This window comes from Cornus florida, unplaced genomic scaffold (assembly GCF_030987335.1).
Source record: "Cornus florida cultivar Cherokee Brave unplaced genomic scaffold, ASM3098733v1 CherokeeBrave_3.0.0_Hap2_Chr08, whole genome shotgun sequence".
Lineage (NCBI taxonomy): Eukaryota > Viridiplantae > Streptophyta > Magnoliopsida > Cornales > Cornaceae > Cornus > Cornus florida.
The window spans coordinates 46,112,993-46,136,575 of record NW_026775578.1 but is presented as its reverse complement, the minus strand read 5'-3'; the positions used below and the strand labels follow the sequence as shown (position 1 = coordinate 46,136,575).

Below are 23,583 nucleotides of genomic sequence, written 5' to 3'. Positions count from 1 at the left end.
GGAATCGGATAGCATCAAAAACCATATTATGTTTTCAAATTTGTATGCTTTTGAAGGAGGGAGGAGGTGTGATTTAGCTTGAAAAACAGATGATTACTGACGGGAATGGGATGCACAAAATTCATTATGGATTTGCATTGAAGAGAAGAGATTAGTCTCTCTATCATGTTGGAACAGGAATGATATGTAGTTTGCTAGCCTGTTATATCAAACATTGCTGAATCAGGATGAGATCCTCTCCTCTACAAAGCCTTGTGCTGTGCTTTCCTGTACAAATCGAAGGGATAATATCCTGCCACCCTATCATCACTAATCAAGCGGTTCTTTTTTCTCGACTGATGGTGATAACTTGGAGAAATGGTCCATGCAATAATATTTTTTTTAAAATATTAAAAAAAATAAATCCATACTTACTGTAAATAAATCCATACTTACTGTAATAATATTTTTAAAGAGTTTTCGAATCTTAAAATGACCTTTTACGAGTAAATAAATCCATACTTACTGTAAGAAGCACCCTGATGACACCACTCGAAGGAATTTATTCTCTTCATGTTTTCTGAAGTCCGCGATTGTTTGCATAACAACCTGTATGGCTTCGAGAACTATGCTACCATGCATCAAATAAAAAAACCCTTAAAAACCAGAAGATAACTATCAAATAAGGTATTGGAGATGAGAATAATATCACAATTTTATTAACAAAGGAATTATTAGTCCTGTACACTTCCAGACATAGAAGATGGTAAGAGTGCAAAGATCAGAGCAATGGCAAATATTTGTTTTTGTGTGACTGATTTCTGTTCAAGGCGGGTAATTAGGAAGAATCAAGACACTTATACAACGTTGAGATTTTGTTACGGATTGAATAGGGGCTTTGATATGAGGCTACCAGTTTTCCTTAACAATTTTTGCTTTCTCGAGTATGAACTTCCCCTCCTTGTACTTCTGCGCTGCCTCATAAGCTCGTTCATACTTCCAACCCAACACCTCTCGGCAGTCACCACAGTAGGTATCGGCAACTGTATGAAGACCAGTTAAGAGATGCCTGTCCTCTTTGGGTCCAGTAACAACGTTCATTGCGTGGGAGAACAGAAATGCTCGGCCATTTTTCCCCTATTATCAACATTATGGAAGAAGGTTGAACACAAACATGCCCAAAACTTCTATCAAAGTCAAAACTCAGATAAAACAATTGCACACATGCTATTAAAAAAGATGCAAAAAATAAATAACAATAATAATTTAAAAATAAAAATAAAAATGTAATAATAAATAAAGCTTTAAAACTATTGAAACATTTCAGATATAAGAAAACAAAGCTCCCTCCCTCCTTATGATATGAATTCAGAAAATCTTAAAAACATATAGTTCAAACATCGGTTTACATAAGTTGCAACATCATTTTCAAGAAGGGTAGGTTTCTCTCTAGTTTTATTTTGTGAGTTCCCGATCTGAATATCCCCATTCAGTGTTCCGACATCTACGTGTCTATGAATTGAAGAGTCGAAGTCAAGATATTAAGAGCCTATTTGGCTGAGCTTTCTGATAGCTTCAAACGGGCTTCCCCAAGCCTATGAAGCCCTTTTACAAAAAAGTATTGAGTGTTTGCTTAACTAAGATAAAAGGAATTCCAACAAACGTCAAAGTCCTAAAAAGTCCATTCAAGCAAAGCTCGAAAAACTCGCTTTTGGAACTGATTTCTAGGAAAGTCATATGCTAATTTTAAGTAACAATTTTTATACAATTTTATCCTAAATTTAAAAGGAAAGAACACAAGACGTGGAGGATTTGCAAAAAAAATTTCCTATTGATTAATCAAGGAGCAAAAGAGTTATAAAGATATCTGAACTCTCATCCAAAAATCCAAAAAAGTTCAACTCTCCATAGAATTTTGAACAACGTTTCTAACTCTCAATATATATATATATATAATAGATTTTCAGTTAGGGTTTTAATATAACTAGAAATAAGAATGAAAGTCAGTTTGAATAATTATGCTAAACTGCTACAATTTGTCTTGCCGTTTTATTTTTTTCCCTTCAACTTCTATCGATATGTATACGTTGATCTTCACTTTGTCAGTAATGGTGATCTGCAATGTATCTATAATAAAAGTATGACAACATTGATGTGCCAATTAATTATTGCTCTATCATCTCTGATTTTCACTCCATTACTCTAATTATATATATATATATATATAGATATATATATATATATATATTTTTCCTTGCTAAATCTCGATTAATTCAACTATGCTATCAAGTTTGTACTATTCATGATAATTAAGGATAAAATTGTCAAGTTAAATTGTGTTTAGTCAAAAGAATTTTTTTAAAAATACATCCACCAAACAACTTTTTTTCTTTAAATTCCTTCCATTAAAATGCATTTTGCAAAGCCCATTAAGTGGAACGATTTTGAAAATAAAGAAGCTCGCCAAACAGAGCCTAAATCATTTAGTTGAAACATCATTTTCAAGAAGGGTTGGTTTCTCTCGAATTGCTTTTCTTTTTGTATCACTCCGCTCACAGTTTTCTGTGAGTTTCGGGAATATCCCATTCATAGGTCTGAGATCTACGTCTATGAATTGAACGGTCCATATGATCAACTCTATTAGGTCCATATTATCAACTATATTTTCAAACAAGAAAAGTGTAATCCAATGGCAAACGCTTCTCAATCCAATGATTAAGTACAAGTCTACACTAAATTAACAACACACTATCTAATTTCACAAAACCGAAAACAAACCACTAAAATGCTGAGAAAGAGGCACTACAATCATTTGTATCCTAAGAATTCAACAATGGTGTGCACAGATTAGAGTGTTTCACCTGAAAAGCCTTAGAAATTATATCGTCGTGAAGCGAAACATGATTTCGACATTTATAGCAGCTGTACAACCGAGGCCCAACCAATTCCGCCATTGAAAAGCAACAATTCGTGCACCAAACACCTCACTGGTCAAACAAGAGTACCATAACAACTTCAATCACAAACAAAGCAGCAAAAAATTTCGAACACCCAAGTCTCACAGTAGTAATTAATAAGAAAAACTGAAAAATTTACAAACCAGAAGCCAAATGAAGAAAGAGAGCATTAAATTTCTTACCCACAACAAAGTCGGTGAAAGGCCAAATACTCTGCACCAAAAGATAAGCACACAGAGAATGTTGGCGTGCAAGATTAGACCAAATTGGAGAGCAAGAATAAGTGGTGGGGTTGATTAAGACATGATTGGTATAAAGAGTAAAGAACAAGAACATCAAATATATATATATATATATATATATAAAGACACTGTATAATGAAAAGAACACAACCAATGAGAAGGTAAAGTTTTGAAATAAAATCTACAGTATATTAAAGAGAAGAAGAGAACCCATCAATTATAGTAAAGTTGGATGAGGATCTGAGCTGTATAATCAAACCCTTTTATAGGATTAAAAGAAACAAATTGAAAAAAAGATGAAAAATGATGGCGTAGAAAAGTTTATTCTTTGCTTTGAGTCACCTACCACCATGAGAATTAAAGATGTGGATAAAGGTGAATTATGGTTGGAGTTTCCTTCTGAATACAACCTAATCTGGCCATTGCGCCCTAAGTTTCTCAGTTGGCCATTATTGATTTTAGAGAGAGAGAAAGAGGATTTTCGGCCGCTTTTTAGTGTAGGTGAGTGTTGTTGGGTGAATGGATATTAGTTTCACGCGCGCACATAGCGAGTGGTCTACACGTTTCTACAGCAGAAAAAGTGGCGCGTACCGTTTTTGGCGGGTGTTACCGGTACAACCCATTGAAGTAAATGACGTCGTGGCGATAAAATATTACTCCGTAACATAAAAATTGATTAGTGGTAAAATCTACTAAAAGTAAACGGTTTTTTTTTTTTTTTTTTTTTTTTTTAATTTTATAATAATTAATGATAAAGTGTCATCAATTGAATTTGTACACTTGAATCATATAATAATGTAGCTGAATCTGCATTGTGCTGTGCGAAGTTCAAGAGAAAGGTTTGACTAGAAATTTAATTATTCAATATATTTTTGTGTATTGTGTATTTTAGAGTGCAATTAAACTCATGATGTAATAATAATACGTACTCAATGCTGTGATGTTGAATTGTGATGTAATATATTATATGAATGTGTTGCATGAATATTTGCCTTATCAATTTAAATCGCACCTAATAGAAGAAACCACAAAAATATACGACTCATTGTATTTATTAAGAGAGGAAGTCTCATTTTTTTTTTTTTTTAAAACAAACACACTTTCATTAAATTTTGTCCTTAGTATGAACTTTCAATCTCCAGATGTTGGTTCTCTCTCTCAAAAAAAAAAAAAAAAAAAAAGGAAAAAGAAGAGTAAAGTAGTTGATTGATTTTTGTTACCCCATCAAGGAGCCGTACTAAATACGGGCTTGATTTTGTAATGGTTAACCCGGATGTCTAGTGACTTGGTATAACAAGGGTCATTTGTCCCACATCGGAATCGGATGGGAAAGTGATTAGGTATAAATGGGTGGGTATGCAGCATTATCTAATAGTTCGAGCTTTTAGGTAAATGGGTAAGCGCCCACCGGTTACAGTTGGTATCAGAGCCAGACCCAGTCCTTGATCTGGTGCCACGCCAAGCGCCCGGCCCGAAAGGCGTCCGGGTGAGCCATCCCGGGTAGGCAGGGTGGCCTGACCGCAACGCCCTCGTTGCGAGTTCGGGTGGGGGAGAATGTTACAAGGGGAAACTTGTCCCACATCGGATCCGGATGGGAAGTGGCATGGGTATAAATGGGTGGGTATGCAGCACTACCCAATAGTTCGAGCTTTTGGATAAATTGGCAAGCGCCCACCCGTTTCAGTTGGTATCAGACCCAGTCCTTGATCCGGTGTCACGCCAAGCACCCGACCCGGAAGGCGTCCGGGCTAACATTCCGGGTAGGCAGGGTGGCCCGAATCGCAACGAGGGCGTTGCGAGTTTGGGTGGGGGAGAATGTAACAGGGGTCATTTGTCCCACATCGAAATCGGATGGGAAAGTGATTGGGTATAAATGGGTGGGTATGCAGCACTACCCAATAGTTCGAGCTTTTGGGTAAATGGGTAAGTGCCCACCCGTTACACTTAGACATAACCTTGATTGTGAATTTTTATTACCCCATCAAAGAGCCGTATCTCTTCACTCTAATTAATTAGTGTGAAATTTTAAGAATCCTAATTAATTAAAAGTGTGATTGTGCAAGGAAAGTCGCGTGCAATCAGCAACAAGGTGGTTTGCACATCACCAAAATTAGTTGTAATGATCAAAATGCTCATTAAAAAGTCACTATTAGAGTTAGATTGCTATCAAATATTTTTTTTTTTAAATGCCGTATTTGCATGGAAAAAAATACCCTTCTTTCTCTTCACTTCTCTCTCCACCTATCACTGATTAAAGGACAATAGGGTAATTTGACATATCTAGAATTTTATTATTTTAACAATAAAAATAATCGTGATAAAAGGGTAAAATTACCAAAAAGTTAACTAAGCGTCAGAGAAGTTCATCAGTGTAATATTACCTCACTATTTATTGATGTCTGTTTTCCTCGGTCTATTGGGATGGTTGATTGTTGAATTAATGGTTTAGGACTTCAGATACTTTTGGCCCTTTTAGTCACGGAGGTACGGAGTAGGTATTAGATGTGTTGTGGCCATTATATTATTAAGTATATTTATTTAATTAAATACATAGTATAATATTTTACTTCCTTATCATATTTACATTTATTTTACTGCAATTTACTTCTTTTGACTAGATCTCACAAAATATCACTTTTTCCTGGTTATTTACATGTATGCCATATGAAATAAGAGGACTATTTGAAGTCTGAAGTCTGAACAATAATATTTGAAATAATGTTCAATTCTTCCACAAAAATATTTATGGTTTCATGTGATTGAATTTCTATAATTTTAATTTTCAACAAAAAAAAAAAAAAAAAAAAATTTCTAGAATGTAAGATTTTTAAAAGTAAAAATAGGAAAACATGTTTTATAAAATGTTGCATGAAAAAAGGGCCGCCTATATTTACTGCAATGCGAAAATATTAAGAAATATCAACTTTTTGTTTCATATTAGCCTATTAGGGTCTCTTTTCGAGGTACAATTCAAAATGTGTTGCGATCTTTTTACCTTGGGTTAATTTTATTGACACCCCCATCAAGTTTGATCAAATATCATCTTGAAATAACTTTCGAAAATTATTGTCACTTATGCTACAAACATTTGTTCCGTTTTTCACTTACACCCCAACTATTATCTTTAGATATCTGATACTATACATAATGAATTAAATACCCTTTGACTTTGTCAAAAAAAACTTTAACCTAAAGAAATATACTAAAAGTCTAAACTTTCCCTAAATGTTTTGCAAATATACAATAATATTGTATATTTGCAAAACATTTAGGGAAAGTTTAGACTTTTAGTATATTTCTTTAGGTTAAAGTTTTTTTTGACAAAGTCAAAGGGTATTTAAATATGTATAGTGTATATATATATAGCAAAAGTGCTAAATACCATCACGGTTATCGTCAATCATGGTGCCTTGAATTTATCGTCGTGAATCACATTGTTGGCAAACAGCTGCTGCCATGAACACACCACTGCCGCCATGCTCTAACCTGAGAGAAAATGAAAAAATAAAGGAAAAAAAACAAGAAACAACCAAGAAAATTGATGAAAAATATCAACAATTTGGGATTTGAATTTTGAGTTTTACTGTGGGTGTTTAAGGATTGTGAAGGAACAAATGATTATGGGGTTTCGGATTAGGGTTTTGAGAGATACTGTATGTGTGTGTCTGTGTCTGTGTAGAGATTGAACTGATCTGGAAGCGGCTTCCTAGCCTTCATCAAAAAGGTGAAAGCCCAGAAGTTCTTAGAGCGAACAAATTGACTTCTTGATCTCGGCAAAGGTCATCTCTCCGTTGACGTTCTTGGAGACAAGAACTCAGTGGTTCGCCGGCATTGGGGATCCCGGTGAAGTTGTGGTAATTGAGGGGTTGTTTGAGGGTATGGTAGAGGAGGAGGGACACGACAATGCAAGGTGAACTTGGCGGTGGCGAAGGAGAAATATCCCCCTTCAAGTTTATTATTTCTCTATCATTCTTGGAGTTTAATCCTGCTACTGTTCTTAACTATGAATCTATAAATTTTTCTTTCAATTGTCTGTTTTTCTCTATCATTCTTATTTATTATGTAGTCTGGTTTTGATTAATGGGTTTCTCTTCTTTTTCTAAGATGTATTTGATTAATCTATGTGAATTGTTGGTTATTGTATATTATGTTGTGTTGATTTGATTTTTTCTTAATAGTTATTCTAATTTGATTAGATTAGCTGAAAGTTTGACTCATCTGGCAATGGAAGAGAGGATGTGTGAGTGAGGGTGAGGATAAGGATGATGGGGGTAATTTTGTCCTTATAGGTTTTAAAATAAAAAGCATTAAAAAATGAGGGTAAAAATGTTATTCCACACACATTTTAACAGTGTTAGTAACGGAAAAGTGATTTGGGGTGTAAGTGATAATATTTTTTGAAAAATATTTCAAGGTGATATTTGGCCAAACCTAAGGGGGTGTCAGTGAAATTAACCATTTTATCTTCGTTACACCACACAATATGACAACATTAAACACTGCAACAAAAATAGCTTCGAAACATGCCCATATTTAGATATTGGATAACTTATAGAACTGAATTTTTAAGCGTGAAGTTTTTAGCAATTATTATAAATAGTAGTGCTATTGCGAGAGCGCTCTCGCAAAAAGTATAAAGAGCTCGAGCTTATAAATCACACGATTATGATTTTTAGGGATTTGGGGGAGAGAATAAATTAACTCTCGTAAAAAGTATAAACAGCTTGAGCTTATAAGCCACACGATTCCTATATTTAAGGATTTGGGAGAGAGAATTAATTAAGATAGAATCATTTACAAGTAAGAAAACAAATCAAGATTTTTTTCTCTCTTTTCTCTCCATGTTCTCTCTCTCTCGGTTAACCCTCAACCAATCTGTCTCTTTCTCTCAAGTAGTTAACCCTATGTTTTTCAATCAAAGAGTTTCCCACCTGCATTAAACAGATTGATGAAGGAGGGCTAAAGGGGTGGAATGGTGTTTGAATTGTCTTCTTGGGAAATTACTATCTAAAAATGTTATCAACACTAATGCCCCGCATAATATAATGAGTAAGATTTGAGGCTACTCTTCAAGAAAGGGTGGCAAGGATTGAAGAGAAGATTTTTCAATTCAAGTTTGAACACAATTGATTCAAGCTCATGGAGTTTTGATAGTCAATTGTTGGTATTGGTTCTTTGTGGTAAGATAAGCAAATTAAAGATCAAATCTTTAATTAGGAGAAAACAAAAAATCCAATCTTCAATATGTGATACCCCTCGATTCTAGAGCCACGGGTGATCAAGTCCGAGCACAGATCCGAGGGATACCAAACAATTAATATGTAAATAAGTAAGAAAAAAACCTGAATTAAGAATAAATTAATAATACGCTGAAAGAAATTTAAAATAAAAATCCTCAAACTTTAAATAATAAATTAATATCATTTAAATCCTTCAAATCAGTACAACTCGGGAATCCATCTAGTAGACCCCTAATAATTCCAACTGATAAAACGTTTACAAAATTAAAAATCCAAAACTAAAGTAAGAAAGAAAATCCTATGTAGTCGAAAGAGTGAGAGTCTGTATCTGCATCAACACGATCAAGCTCTAGGCTTGGTACTGAAGAACACTTGAAAAATAAGAATGGGTCAGGGCCATATGCAAGTTCCAATCTATTACAATCCGTACATAAACCCGATACGCAGATACATTCTAGATAGCTCAACAATAGCTAAAGTAGTCCATATAGATATAAATACACACTGTAAGACAATCACCAGCCCACATAATCTGTCTTAACCCGAGTAGAACAACAAGGGAAACATCATTAGGCCTAGTTATCCATCCTAGGCGATATACGCACCCTAACCGTGATCAGGAGACTCAAGCTCGTATCACGACATCATAAGTATATATTTAAATCCTTCATAATACAGAAAAGTAAAGCAACCATCCGTTATGTCGTTCAACTATTTTAGTTGACAGGACATGCATCCATGTAGGAGTTAACTGTTTTAGTTAATCCATTCCGTATGTATGAAGGGGTAGGACTTAGCTTTTTGATCTAATCCATCCTTGATATGTCACCGTCCCGTACCGGTACATATAATGCAAATGCTCCAATAAATGATGAACACACATTTGGACATCAAATCCATCCAGAAATAAACATAATAGAAATCTGATATATGTAAGGTTATATTACACATCCAGTATAATCATAAGTCTTCCTTTTTAATTGTTAAAATAATAATGAACAATTTAAACCATCCGTATCCATATAATTGACAAATCAGAAATTATAATCGTTTATCAATTAAAATCCATCCAATAATATAATGAAAATCAGAATATGTAACTTGGAACACATTATACCAAATCCCCAAACTTCTTTCATCCTCTTCCATTTAATCTGCTCAAACATATTTAACAATTTAAGCTTTCACCATCCTTGACAGCATGCAATCTATTATGTAAATTTCATGATGTCCCTCTAATCCTCCATTATAAATCCAGAGCTTTGTATAATAAATACTCAGAAGTATAAGCTACGCATAATAAATGAAATCCCAAAAGCATTTAGTTTGCTAACATAATAACTAGCAGTTACCACTTCCATACTCCCTGACGGCATTCACTTTAGTATCCATGTTTCATGATATCTATGACTATAGCAGAAGATAACATCCCTGGGATTTCCATACGTTATATATTTCATTTATATAACATCACAAAAACAACTTTTATTTTAGTCCGTTTAATTTACTAGTACAACACTAGAAATTAACCCTTCCACCCTCCTTGACTGCATGCTTAATTAATATTTAAAAGTCATGACACCCACTCCCATAGCCTAAACCAATAATTCTAGGTCTTTAATAAATTAAATACATCATTTTAAAACCTCTCCATTAAATTTGCTTAAATATCACGACAAACAATTTAATTTTTTCCAAGCCGTAAACCACATGTGAATTTAATTTTAAATCCCATGTTGATCAAGTTCCTAACATGAATTAATCATTCTTGGGTATAATTAATCATTCTTGGGTATAATCCTACTTAATTACAACATTTAAATCCATCCAACCAAGTTTAAACAAATACTGGAGCCCTGAAATCTCAAAAAGGCCAAAGAAATACGCTTACAGTGTATTTGCAAAAGAGGAGCCGGCTCCAATTTTAGGTTGAGCCGGCTCCACCCACATTGGAGCTGCCTCAATACTTTGTGGAGCCGGCTCCACTTCAATGAAGCCACCTCCATTGAAGGGTGGAGCCGCCTCCACTTCCCCAGCCTCCGTTTTTCCTTCTTTACTTCCTCTGTGTTGCCTTCTTCGCATCCAGCAAAGTCTCAGTCCTCTGTCCCACCTTTGTTAAAGATTTTTAAGTTTCAATTTAAGTCCTAACAAGCCTAGAAATTTCTCCAATTCTAGTATGAATTACTCATCAAAAGCTTAAACCATGATCGCAACAGTTTATGTTTTCTTCGTTTGCCTTCTTCGCTTCCGACGAAGTTCCATATTTCTGTCCCAATTGTTTTTAAACTTCTTAGGGTCCAATTGACATCCAATTAATCCTACAAAATCTTCCCATCCCAATATGAATTAACTTACAAAAATTAAAAAAACATACTTAACACAGTGCATGCAAGAAACCAATTCCAGTTATTAATTATAAAACAAATTACAGTCCGTTAAAAACATGCATCAACCATCAGTTTTAAAAGTTGAATTTAATTCCTGGAGACTATAAAGGATGCACAGAACACAAGTTTACAGGAAGGAGATAAAATGAAACTTGCCTTAAGATTCCAGTTTGAAATCTTCACCGCCGTTTATGGAGTTTCTGACGATCGGACGACTACCGGCAACCTTCCTACTGCTCCAGTTCTATTCCACCATCAACCTCTTCCTTCCTCTGTAGCACACCTTCAGTCTATAGCTGAAAGCTCTCTATTTTTCCCCTCAAACCTCTCTATTTCTCTCTTCCTTAGTTTTCCTCTATTTTTCTTCTCAAGATAGTATGTCGTGAATAGGGTTTGTAACCTAACAGACCATACTGTCTTATATATATATAGGTTCTTTCTAAACCCTAATCCTAATCCCAGCCCATTAATACGTCGGCTACCCTATTATACATAAATTAAACCCTAAACTTACATACAACGCACATAAATTATATAAGTTACCAAAAATTACACATCAATTAAGTCATGAATAATCAAATAATAAAAAATAAAAAACAATTATAATTAATTTAAACAACACCATTACCAATTAAGCAAATAAAACCATTAAACACATATCCAGATAAACATATTTAAATGCACACAAATCAAATAATCAAATAATCAATTAAAATGTATATAAAATAAATAAATAAATTTCAGTTATATCCTTTTGAGAATTAGGGGTATTACATTCTTTCCCCCTAACAAAAGGAATTCCGTCCTCGGAATTCATGAAATTCAGAATTCTTTTATTTTAAATTCATTTCCATTCCATTGTGGACTTTGCCTCTGTTTATGGGCTCCCCTGAATTCCCAATCCTTTAAGAAATTTATGGTTTCATTAGTTAAGAAAACACCACTAACTACACATAGGTTGTTTTGCACAACAAATTATCCTTACCCAATATCTATACCAGGATACCAATCCATAATCCTCCAAGTGCCATAGAATATACGCACAAAATTCTTAGGCATACAGCGCCTAACAAATCAGTAATGGTAAACTATAGGCTACTGCCTAAACTAAGAAACAAAAACCGTGAAAAGTCAATTTAATATTTAAAACTGACCTTCCTCCAAATAGCACATTGCTTCCTACACGGAAGACATTCCAACCAACCATTTCCTGATAAAACTCTACTGCACGAGTTCAACTATTTACAAAATCCGACTACCGCTTCCAAACCGTGCACAGTCCTTTATAAAAGAGAGTATTTCTCTCCGATGTATCCTTTAAATAAAGTCAAGGTCTTATTATATAACCTTGCTTCCATTTCAGACCAACAAGTGAGAGAGCTGCACTACGTAGCATCCAAAACCCCAAACGTGGTTACACTAACCTCCTTGTGCCAATACTAGCACAGATAATAACTGAAAAACGAAGTAACACTTTCAATTTCCCATTCACACTTAAGAGAAATATCCGAAACATATCCTCTATGATCAACGATAATATTTTGATCAAAGTTCCCGTCTAGAAATGCGAAGCATAGTTGTTGCTCCAACATCTTCAGAAAATTCCTATAACATAGCACCTTTTATCTACTATAATGAGTAACCACATGCTATGACTCCGTTATCAGTGCAATGTAGAACTGATAAGAAATTTCCAAGTAAATAGTACTAGAAGTAATATCCACCAGCGAACTTACTCTATCCACCATACTGAATCCATAGAGAATTAAAATTCCAACCAATGTTGGTAATTTCGACCAACCATCCACTCTTTCTGAGTCCTACTCCCATTTTGACATAGGAAGTAGCTAAAACCTCCAATCACATCCAAGTATCAATCTTTCATCTTGCTAACCAGGGTCAGCTCCAACACACCAAGTTGACCTTTCCAATTTCCTTAGTAATAGCAAGCGTTATGCTCACACATGCTAAAACTCAACTAATTTCGCACTAATCGCCGAAGGTTCAATTACCAAATCGGTTGATAAGATTATCATCCTCCCAATAACTTCCACCAGACAAAACTTAATGCAAAGTGTGAATCACCACATCCATCCATCTAAGCCGTCTTGTGAGCCGTGTTATTTGTATGAACTGATATCTTACCAGTTCCAAATAGACAAAAAGAAACTGATATAATTTTATCAGTCAACCTATATCCCAACCAGAATCCCAACCCTTGCGTAGAATCAGTAATCTCTCATCTAGATCCGTGGAAACTACTCTGTCAGTCCCGCTCTAGCATGAGAATTGCCCCAAGGATCTAATGATTTCTGATGGTCCCTCTAGATTAACTACTAGATATCAGACAGTGAGACAAATCACTATGTCCCTCTTCCTACCTGTCGTCCCAACATCTGTTTCCTTTTGCGAAGCATCATGTTTCTACCAAGCCCCATGAGGAACTAAGAGTTGTGAACCTCAATCCTTATACCTTCCTTCCAATTTGTCTAACTTCAAACGCATATGGACTCTTTTCATCCTCCAATTAGTCAACAGTTTTCGAGTAACAACTATTTGTTGCGAACTGTGACCTAAAAAAAAATAAATTCCACATTATTTATGCCAATGAAGAAACTTTGCTTCATCCTCAATGTGTAACTCCGGTAACTCCTTCTAACAATACTCCCTCATGAACCAAATTCTTGACTAAGGATAAACCGATGAGTAGTTAATCCGTCTACTATCCTCAGTCAGTGGCGGTCCAATAAATACCTAAACCATTACAAGATCCTCCTGCTGACTTGGGAATACCTTTTAAAATTCCCGAGAAGCTATTCAGCAAAGTCAGTTCCTCCGATAAATCATCGTGGCTTTACAGTTTATCAAATGAATTTATATCATTTGACTCGAACTACTGGTCTACTTACCCCATCCTAAAAACATACCATAACCACGTATGTCTAGGTTCATTAGATTGGCTTAAGGTAGGTATACTTACCAAATCCTATGACCACGAGCTCAAAATCCTAGCGTAACTAACGCTATTCCTCCAAAACGATAGTTGGCTGATTATGCACTTGTGTCTCCAACTAAACCGCATTCCCGATCCTGAATAATTTACGAAAAATGAAACACATAATGCACACACAATAAAACACAATAGAACCCTACGTAAAACATCATTCCTCCTAGCAAAGAAAATTTCTTTTAGAAATCAACTTTACCCGATTGGTTCACAATCTCCTTTTCCAGTTCCAGAGGTAATCATCCAACCTCGAAATCTAAGCTCAAACCATAGCTCAAAACAACATCCATTTGCCTCAGAAAATTCCAAAGGCTTAACCGTCAACCTCCCACGGAATGCAACCCGTCAATGTAGCTGTATAAAGCAACTTAGATCGTCACAACCTAATCCCTCTACTCCCCGGAACGTGCTATATAATCTTTGCTGCGTTTCGATAAGAACTCCATCCGATCCTAAACTCCTGAAGAGTTCTCTTTCTCTACCTCATTTAAAGGTAATACGGAAGGTTAACTATATGTAGGTCAATCCCTACCAACTCTACCAACATCAGTCACTTTTCTGTTAGTGAACACAAGTGATCAATACGCGATCCCTGATTATAAAAATTAAATACCCTCTTTCTCGGGTATGTTGAAAACTCCTCCACTAGAATCCTCTTCGGACTCCTATTCCTTGGTTGTTTCCTTTAGGAGAACAACTGAAATCGTGTTGGTCCCTTTATACGGTGACCTAAAACACACTCCTACATTCTTCCTTAGCTTATACTTCTAAAATTAGTGCCAACCAGAACTAAACCTTCGATTCCAAGTTCTGCTTCTGATAAAGAACTCAATAACGTATTCCTCTACTCCGTCGGGTCTAATTCGCTGTCGCCGCGGACCATCTTTCTTCTAGTGTCAACCATTCCATAATTTTAATAAACCGTAAAAGAGTACTATGAATCCTAATATGGCTCTAAGTTTGTTTAAGAGATGCAACGCGGAAGACTTCTAACGAAAGACACTCCTAAGGACACTAGAACCTGGAGTGCTCTGATACCAACTGTGATACCCCTCGATTCTAGAGCCACGGGTGATCAAGTCCGAGCACAGATCTGAGGGATACCAAACAATTAATATGTAAACAAGTAGGAATAAAAACTGAATTAAGAATAAATTAATAATACGCTGAAAGAAATCTAAAATAAAAATTCTCAAACTTTAAATAATAAATTAATATCATTTAAATCCTTCAAATCTGTACAACTCGAGAATCCATCTAGTGGACCCCTAATAATTCCAACTGATAAAACGTTTACAAAATTAAAAATCCAAAACTAAAGTAAGAAAGAAAATGCTATGTAGTCGGAAGAGTGAGAGTCTGTATCTGCATCAACACGATCAAGCTCTAAGCTTGGTACTGACGAACACCTGAAAAATAAGAGTGGGTCAGGCCCACATGCAAGTTCCAATCTATTACAATCCGTACATAAACCTGATACGCAGATACATCCTAGATAGCTCAACAATAGCTAAAGTAGTCCATATAGATATAAATACACACTATAAGACATTCACCAGCCCACATAATCCGTCTCAACCCGAGTAAAACAACCAGGGAAACATCATTAGGCCTAGTTATCCATCCTAGGCGATATACGCACCCTAACCGTGATCAGGAGACTCAAGCTCGTATCACAGCATCATAAGTATATATTTAAATCCTTCCTAATACAGAAAAGTAAAATAACCATCCGTTATGTCGTTCAACTATTTTAGTTGACATGACATGTATCCATGTAGGAGTTAACTGTTTTAGTTAATCTATTCCGTATGTATGAAGGGGTAGGACTTAGCTTTTTGATCTAATACATCCCTGATATGTCACCGTCCTATACCGGTACATATAATGCAAATGCTCCAATAAATGATGAACACACATTTGGACATCAAATCCATCCAGAAATAAATATAATAGAAATCTGATATATGTAAGGTTATATTACACATCCAGTATAATCATAAGTCATCCTTTTAAATTGTTTAAGTAATAATGAACAATTTAAACCATCCGTATCCATATAATTGACAAATCAGAAATTATAATCGTTTATCAATTAAAATCTATCCAATAATATAACGAAAATCAGAATATATAACTTGAACACATTATACCAAATCCCTAAACTTCTTTCATCCTTTTCCATTTAATCTGCTCAAACATATTTAGCAATTTAAGCTTTCTCCATTGTAATACCCCTAATTTTAAAAAGATAGTCTCGGTATTTATTTATTTGTTTTAATTGTATTTTTAATTATTTAATTGATTATTTAACTAATTGCTTATGTGTTTAATTGAATTAGGTATTACTTGATTATTTGATTATGTGTATATGTATTATTTGTATTTGTTTATGTGTTAATTGTTTAATTAGATTATGTGCTTAAATGGTGTTTTGAGTAATTGTAAATTAAATGTTTTCTTTTCTTTTATTATTTTATTTTATTTTTCTTTTATGGTTGTGGTTAATAGTAATGGGCCAATCAATTAGGTCCCATGGACTACTTGGATAGGAGGTTAGATGTGTATGGATTATTACCCATGGATAGTTGTGTATGTATATATATAGATATATATTATATACATATATAAAAAGGAAAGTAATTTATTAATTACTTTTATGGTAACTTGGGTAGTAATATTTAATCTGATGTATATGTTTTATATTTAAATAACAAAAAGATACATAGATTTGATACGTGTTATGTTTTAAGTTACTTTATAATATTATGGTAACTTAAGTATTATTGGATAATCCATTAATAAATAATGGAATGTGTATAATTTATTTATTTAATAAACATATACATAAATTATATACGTAACATATTTTACTTACCTTTTTAATATATATAAAAGGGAAAATAATTTATTAATTACTTTTATGGTAACTTGTGTAGTAATATTTAATCTGATGTATATGTTTTATATTTAAATAGTAAAAATATACATAGATTTGATACGTGTTATGTTTTAAGTTACTTTATAATATTATGGTAACTTAAGTATTACTGGATAATCCATTAATAAATAATGGGATGTGTATAATTTATTTATTTAATAAAGATATACATAAATTATATACGTAACATATTTTACTTACCTTTTTTAATATTTTAATATATATATATATTTTTAAGTTGACTTGGATTGAGAAAAGGGTTAGGGTTATTTTATTTAGCCTATAAATATATAGCTATAGGTTGTAAAAGGGAGTTAGAAATATTCACGTGATATATTCTAGAAAGAGAGAGAAAGTTAGAGAGGGAAGGAGGAAAAAAAGACCCTGTAGAGAGAAGATCAAGGAAACAAAAGTTTAACTTTCGATCCGAAAGTTTAAGGCAAGTTCTTCTTCTATCTCTTTCCCTTTGATTTGTGTTTCTATGCATGCCTAGGAAATTCCAGGATTCATTAAACACATAAAATTAAATAATTATGCATGTTTTATTAGATTAGAACATAGGTTTAATGAAATTGGTTCATATCTGTTCTTGTGTTATGAATTGATAAATGCATGATTTTGATTTGATTTCCGGTGTGAATTTTTATATGTTTACATTATGTATTTTTCATATATGTGGAATGATGGAACGTAGAAACATGCCTAGGATTCCTGAACATTAAATAGGAACTAGGTTTAGGTTTAAATAAATTTAAATAGACTTAATCATAATGATGCTTGCTATTTGAATGTTTTAAACAAACAAATAGATTTAATTTTTTAAAATGTTTTAGCAATTGAGATTAAATGTGTAGATGAATTGGATATGGAGAATACTTATTTGACGGTATAATAAAATATCATCATGTATAAGATTCAGTTTGTATAGGACATATGATATAGGAAGCTTAAATAAATAATAAGTTATTCCTGTTTTGTGATAACTTGATATCATATTGTCATAGTTATTTCTGGATTGTTTGATGTATTTCCTTAATCGTTACATTAATTGCTGGATTGTGTGGTTTAATGCACCGGTATGAGACGATGGCATTCTAGGGACGGATTAACTTATCAGTTAAGTCCTACCTATTCTATATAAGGGAATGGATTAACTAAAATATTAAGTCCTACTTATATTCAAGTCAGGTCAGCTGAACAAGTTGAATGACTTATGGAGGGTTAATTTATTATATAAGGGAATGGATTAACTAAAATGTTAAGTCCTACTTATATTCAAGTCAGGTCAGCTGAACAAGTTGAATGACTTATGGAGGATTAATTTATACTGAATAGGATAGTTACTAGATTATATATATATAAGTATGGTGCCATGATATGAACTTGAGTCTCAGGATCAGTGGTTAGGGTGCGAATATCGCCAGGGATGTGTAGCTAGATATAGTGCAGTTGTGTACCCTGGTAGGTCTAGGTACTCATGCCCACTATATGTGCGTTTTGCATGTTGCCTACTATTCAAGTTGAGACAACCCTATAATCTAGTGAGGTTCCTTTAGTGTGTGTATATATATATACGGACTACTAGTTACTGTTGGATTGACTAGGATGTATACGCGTATCGGATCTCTATTTGGACTGTAGTAGAGTAGAACTTGTTGTGGGCCTGACCCACCATTATTTTTCAGGTGTTCGTCAGGAGTAGAGATTGTTTGTGCTGAGCGGGGATCAGTCTACTTCATTCTTCCGATGCTACATATGAGTTCTTTTATGATTCAATTTCCTGATTTAGACAGTTATTGCTGTCATTTGTTTAGTTTGGATTTTTCTAGGGGTCCACACAGTATGGATTCCCAAGTTGTATTTTGGAGGATCAGTTGTATCAGAAGAGTTTATTAATTAATGGAAATACATTCTGAGGTTTATTATTATATTATTATTTTAGTTTCTTGTCAGCATTTTATTTATTCTTCTTTTTTCTTGTGTTCGTGTATTATCAATTTGTTTTGATATCCTCAGGTATTCGGGCGTAGGCCTGGCCAACCCGCATTCGAAAATCCGAGGGTATCACAACCATCCTTGACAGCATGCAATCTATTATGTAAATTTCATGATGTCCCTCTGATCCTCCATTATAAATCCAGAGCTTTATATAACGAATACTCAGAAGTATAAGCTACGCATAGTAAATGAAATCCCAAAAGCATATAGTTTGCTAACATAATAACTAGCAGTTACCACTTCCATACTCCCTGACGGCATTCACTTTAGTATCCATGTTTCATGATATCAATGACTATAGCTGAAGACAACATCCCTGAGATTTCCATACGTTATATATTTCATTTATATAACATCACAAAAACAACTTTTATTTCAGTCCGTTTAATTTACTAGTACAGCACTAGAAATTAACCCTTCCACCTCATTGACTTAATGCTTAATTAATATTTAAAAGTCATGACACCCACTCCCATAGCCTAAACCAATAATTCTAGGTCTGTGAATGCCCAAGTTTTTCAACCCAGTGCGTCAATGCTGAACCGAAAGATGACCCGAAAACGGATCCAAAATGCGGAAGCAAAAGATAAAACAATGGTCTCTAGAGATACAACATGACTCTGAGACACCAATGTGACACTCAAGGAGGTCACGGAACCCAAAGGAATCAAATGCAGAAGCAACGTTTCAAAAATGAACAAGAATGAACCTAGGGGGAAAAACATCATTTCCAGCTTAAAAGTAGGTGCTACTGAGCACACCATTGGAAAGATAACGAAAAATCAATGAACTTAGACTCAAAAATCACTTGATTTGGAGTTCGGATGAAGAAGATATGGCTAACGGAAGAAGAAGGGGCAAAACGGTCAAAAAGGTGACAACCAAGAACATCTAAACGGTTAGGAGACCTTCCTAACCGGTTAGGAGGCCAAAAATCACGACATATACACTGCCCACACTCATCTAACCGGTTACGAAATCCCTCGTAACCATTTAGATGTGAAGGCAGCAGAATGGGCAGCAAGAAACCCTGGCAGCAGGGGTTTTTCCGGGAAAAATGAAAATTTGAGGGCCAAGATGACATTTTCTGGAAAAACACAAAAAAAAAAACCCCCTCAAAATCGAGTTTTCTACATAATTTTATGGAAAATTGAAAAATACGCACTTTAAAATGCCCAAAATGCCCCTCCATGAAATCTGGTCATGGAGGTCCAAAAAGCTGCTAAATTTAAAAACTGAGAGCTGAACTTCGGAAATGGTTTTCGATGCCAAGACGACATTTTCTGGAAAAACACGAAGAACCCCTAAAATCACATTTTCTATTCAATCATGTAAAGAACGGAATTTATTTCTCAAAGAAAATTCCCAAAATACCCTTAGGTCAGAATATGCAACAAAAGTGTAAAATGAATCTGTAGGAGGCTCATTTCACCAAAGAAGAAGCTTTGCCCGGAAACGACCATGCACACAAACGTAACTTACCTAATAAGATGTGCTACAATGGTCCATGGCTCAAAAATATGGTCGATACAAAATATGACCCCCCAACGGCCAAAATGCCAAAAACGAAGTTTGGAACGAAAACTTGGAATTTAAAATCATGAGATAGTATCAAAATGTCGTTTGGCCCTTGGCCACACTTCATACATGGTGAATGAATGCTAATGGAAGAATCAAAATGGAATTCCCATACCCAATGCAAACATGGTGAAGCAAAAACTCAATATTTTTCAATACTTTCATAATATTCCATGAAGTCAAAATTTACATAGGATACAAATTACATGTCATTGGCCTCCGGCCTCATCTCATACATGTCAAATACATTATAAAGAGTGTACTCATGTACACATTACATATAAGGAATCAAATGTACACATGTTGACATATAAGACTACAATTGGCATTCCAAGCTAACCTTCACGAAAATGGAAGTCTCCAAGTCCACAAACCATCCAAGCATAATGAAGATCTCAACTTTGATTCTTGTACCTGAAATATACCCCAGTATCGTAGGGGTGAGTAACATAAAGCTACTCGTAGGAAATAAGCATGCATCGACCTACGTTTTACAAGTTTGCATGATTTAATTATTGTGGTTCATTCCACCTAACGTCTATGTCAAAGGTGAGACTCAAGGAGCATCCTAGCTACCTAAGATCATTTCTAGCATCAATCACCTCATTCATACAATTTTAGCAACATAGGGTCATGTTTACACAAAACAACAACATAGGAGCATGCTTACACAAAGCAACAACATATAGATTCTCAAGGTAATCAACTTGAAGTCTAAAATGCAACATCAACTAAATATAACAATTTAGCATAATTAGAATATCTAATACCACACATCAAGACATAGATTCTCTAGGTTATCAACTAGAAATCTAAAAGTGTGAAATCAACTAAATATAGCAATTTAGTATGGATGTACTTAACAACATCAAAATCGCCAATAGCCAAAACCACAAGTCAACAAGGTAAACATGATTGTCAACTTGGAATTGAATGCGAAAATAAATAGTGGAATACTTGGACATCACGCTCGGAATTCTACCGAGACCTCAATGGTTATTCCGGGCACTAACCCGCAGGGAAGACCACCCTAAGTGCGCACTATCTCAATGACTTAGAGGACTCACGTCCCCGTACTAGAGCCAAACCCTAGCCATCTCAACTCAACAATGTTCCAAGATTCCAAAATAAGCCAAATAAGTTCATAACTTATACATATTACTACTACATAGTAACAAGTTAGCAATATAACTCTCAATTGTGCATAATAAGCATGTCATATCCATAATGCTACGAAATCACAAGCCAACAATATATTCATATAGAAACATACTCTCATAAATATAAATTTAACAACAATGCCCTTCAATGCATATAACACAATTAAGTGAATACTTCACAAGTCTAAATTCATTATCTTAAAATAGAAACACCTTCTAAAATATGATTAAATCCATGGATAAACAAGATAGAATCTAATTACATCGAAATAATTAAACTCTCTAGATTTCAAATCATTTCCAATTGGCCCCAATTTAATATATGTTAATACACATATCATGGTCATTACATATATTCCCACAAAAGCTTAATTAGGCCCATGAAACCACAAAATTAGATTTTAATTAATTCTCTTAATTAAAGTTTCTAAATTTTCAAACTCAACCAAATGCTCTCAAATTAAAGTATGTTAACAAACATGCCAAAACTTAATTTAGAAGCATAATACAACTCAATTTCATGCAAGGTACGGCCATGAACTTTAATCTTTCACAAAAGATAAATATTAATTAAAAAGAGAAATTCTTATTTAATTAATCCAAATTTAATATATGTTAACCAACATATAAAAACAAGATTTTCTACTATGCCACAATTCAAATCAAAATTATATATCATCATGAATTTTAAATCTTATACAAAAAACTAAAAATTACTAACTTTCTAGATTTGCTATAAGGCACATATATAAGTTGTATAATCATGCTAAACACTCAATATAACACACACAAAAGCCTAAAACATTCCCTCCCTCCATTTGAGATGAAATCTCAAATCCCCACCAAAATAAATCGGCTCTGAATCCAACAAAACTCTTAGGTTTTGTCGGGGACAATACCACGAACATGAATCCCAAGGAAGCCCCTTCAAAAACACAACTTGACTTCAAACCCGAACTCAAGAAATGGCCAAAACGAGATTCCAATCGGTTGGAATCGAAAGCCGCGCCGAGGGGAACAATAAACACTAAGGCATTAAGGTATTTCATTAAAGGGAAGAAACTCAAAAGAAGAGAGAGAAGATGGCAGCCATGGCTGCCTCTAGATTCGGCCAAGAGAGAGGAGAGAGAGAGAGCAAAAATTTGATTTTTCACTTAAAGGCCCCCTATTTATAGAAAAACTCAAAAAGTGTCCCGAACGGGCCCTGCCGGGTCCGAAAAAGTGAAATCTAAGCAGACAAGCTCAAACGGCAAAACTCTGTGAACAAAAAAGATTCCAAATGAGAAAATATGAACAACGGAAGAAACAACGTCAAAACTGAGTCCCAAGCAAAAAGTTATGCCCAAAACAAGTTTAGCGCAAACCGAGGCCAGAAACCCTGAAACTGGAAAATATCGTTCAGGAGGAAATTCTAAGAGTCCATGACTCGACGAAATGTGAAAATGAATCCCATACGAGAATCCAGGCTCAAAATAAGGCATTGAGTAATAACTTTCATTAATTGCACAATGGCCCCTCCAAAAAGTGAAAACTGCGAAATTACCCCAAAATGAAAATATCTTCCCATAGATATCACTGAAATAAAATATCTTCAAAAGATATTTATGAAAAACACCCCAAGAAAAGAAAAAGTTTTCAAAGAACTTTGCTTTTATGCCCCTATGGGCACTGGGAGCAACTAGAGTACTTTCTCACGAAAGTAAAGATACGTATCTCATAGAAATCATCGAGAATAAAGATACGTGAAGTCAGAAACCAACTCCGAACACAAGAAGTATGGTTACGCAAACAAAGTGCTAAACGGGAAAAAGACAAAATAGGGAAAAGGACGAAAAGTGAATAGTGTCGAAAAACGAAAAATATGAAAACGACTCGGTCCTCAAAGAAAGTTGTCAATTCATATAAAAAAGTCTCGGAAATCACTCCAGAGCACTTGAGACGATACTAATCGACAAGAAACCAAACTCAGAAGGAAAAAGACAACGGAAAAAATTTATCCAAAAAAAATTCGGGTCATTACAACCTTCCCACTTTAAAGGAATTTCATCCCCGAAATCCAACCCAAATAACAAAAAGCAAAACCAGGACAACTAC

The 23,583-nt window shown here is 34.4% G+C and overlaps 1 protein-coding gene across 3 annotated transcripts; it reads right to left on the bottom strand.

Annotated features, from left to right (window-relative positions):
* Positions 1 to 676: 676 nt before the first annotated feature.
* LOC132271581 (protein yippee-like At4g27745) lies at positions 677 to 3,659 on the bottom strand. Of its 3 annotated transcripts, XM_059773014.1 has the most exons (4): positions 3,525 to 3,659; positions 3,119 to 3,149; positions 2,841 to 2,966; positions 677 to 1,116 (listed from the first exon to the last, which is right to left on the bottom strand). In XM_059773014.1, exons 3-4 carry the CDS (start codon positions 2,931 to 2,933, stop codon positions 889 to 891), a joined length of 321 nt encoding a protein of 106 aa, XP_059628997.1. In that variant the 5' UTR covers positions 2,934 to 2,966; positions 3,119 to 3,149; positions 3,525 to 3,659; the 3' UTR covers positions 677 to 888. The 3 variants fall into 3 exon arrangements, with proteins under 3 accessions (XP_059628997.1, XP_059628996.1, XP_059628998.1); XM_059773013.1 differs by having other exon boundaries at positions 3,119 to 3,657; XM_059773015.1 differs by lacking the exons at positions 3,119 to 3,149; positions 3,525 to 3,659 and adding an exon at positions 3,080 to 3,104.
* Positions 3,660 to 23,583: the final 19,924 nt, after the last annotated feature.

Bases quoted from the DNA above. Each gene is read 5' to 3' on its own strand.
- LOC132271581 (XM_059773014.1), bottom strand. From the start codon at position 2,933: ATGGCGGAATTGGTTGGGCCTCGGTTGTACAGCTGCTATAAATGTCGA. The intron at 1,117-2,840 runs GTGAAACACTCT...TGTTGATAATAG, and splicing joins TAATTTCTAAGGCTTTTCAG to GGGAAAAATGGCCGAGCATT.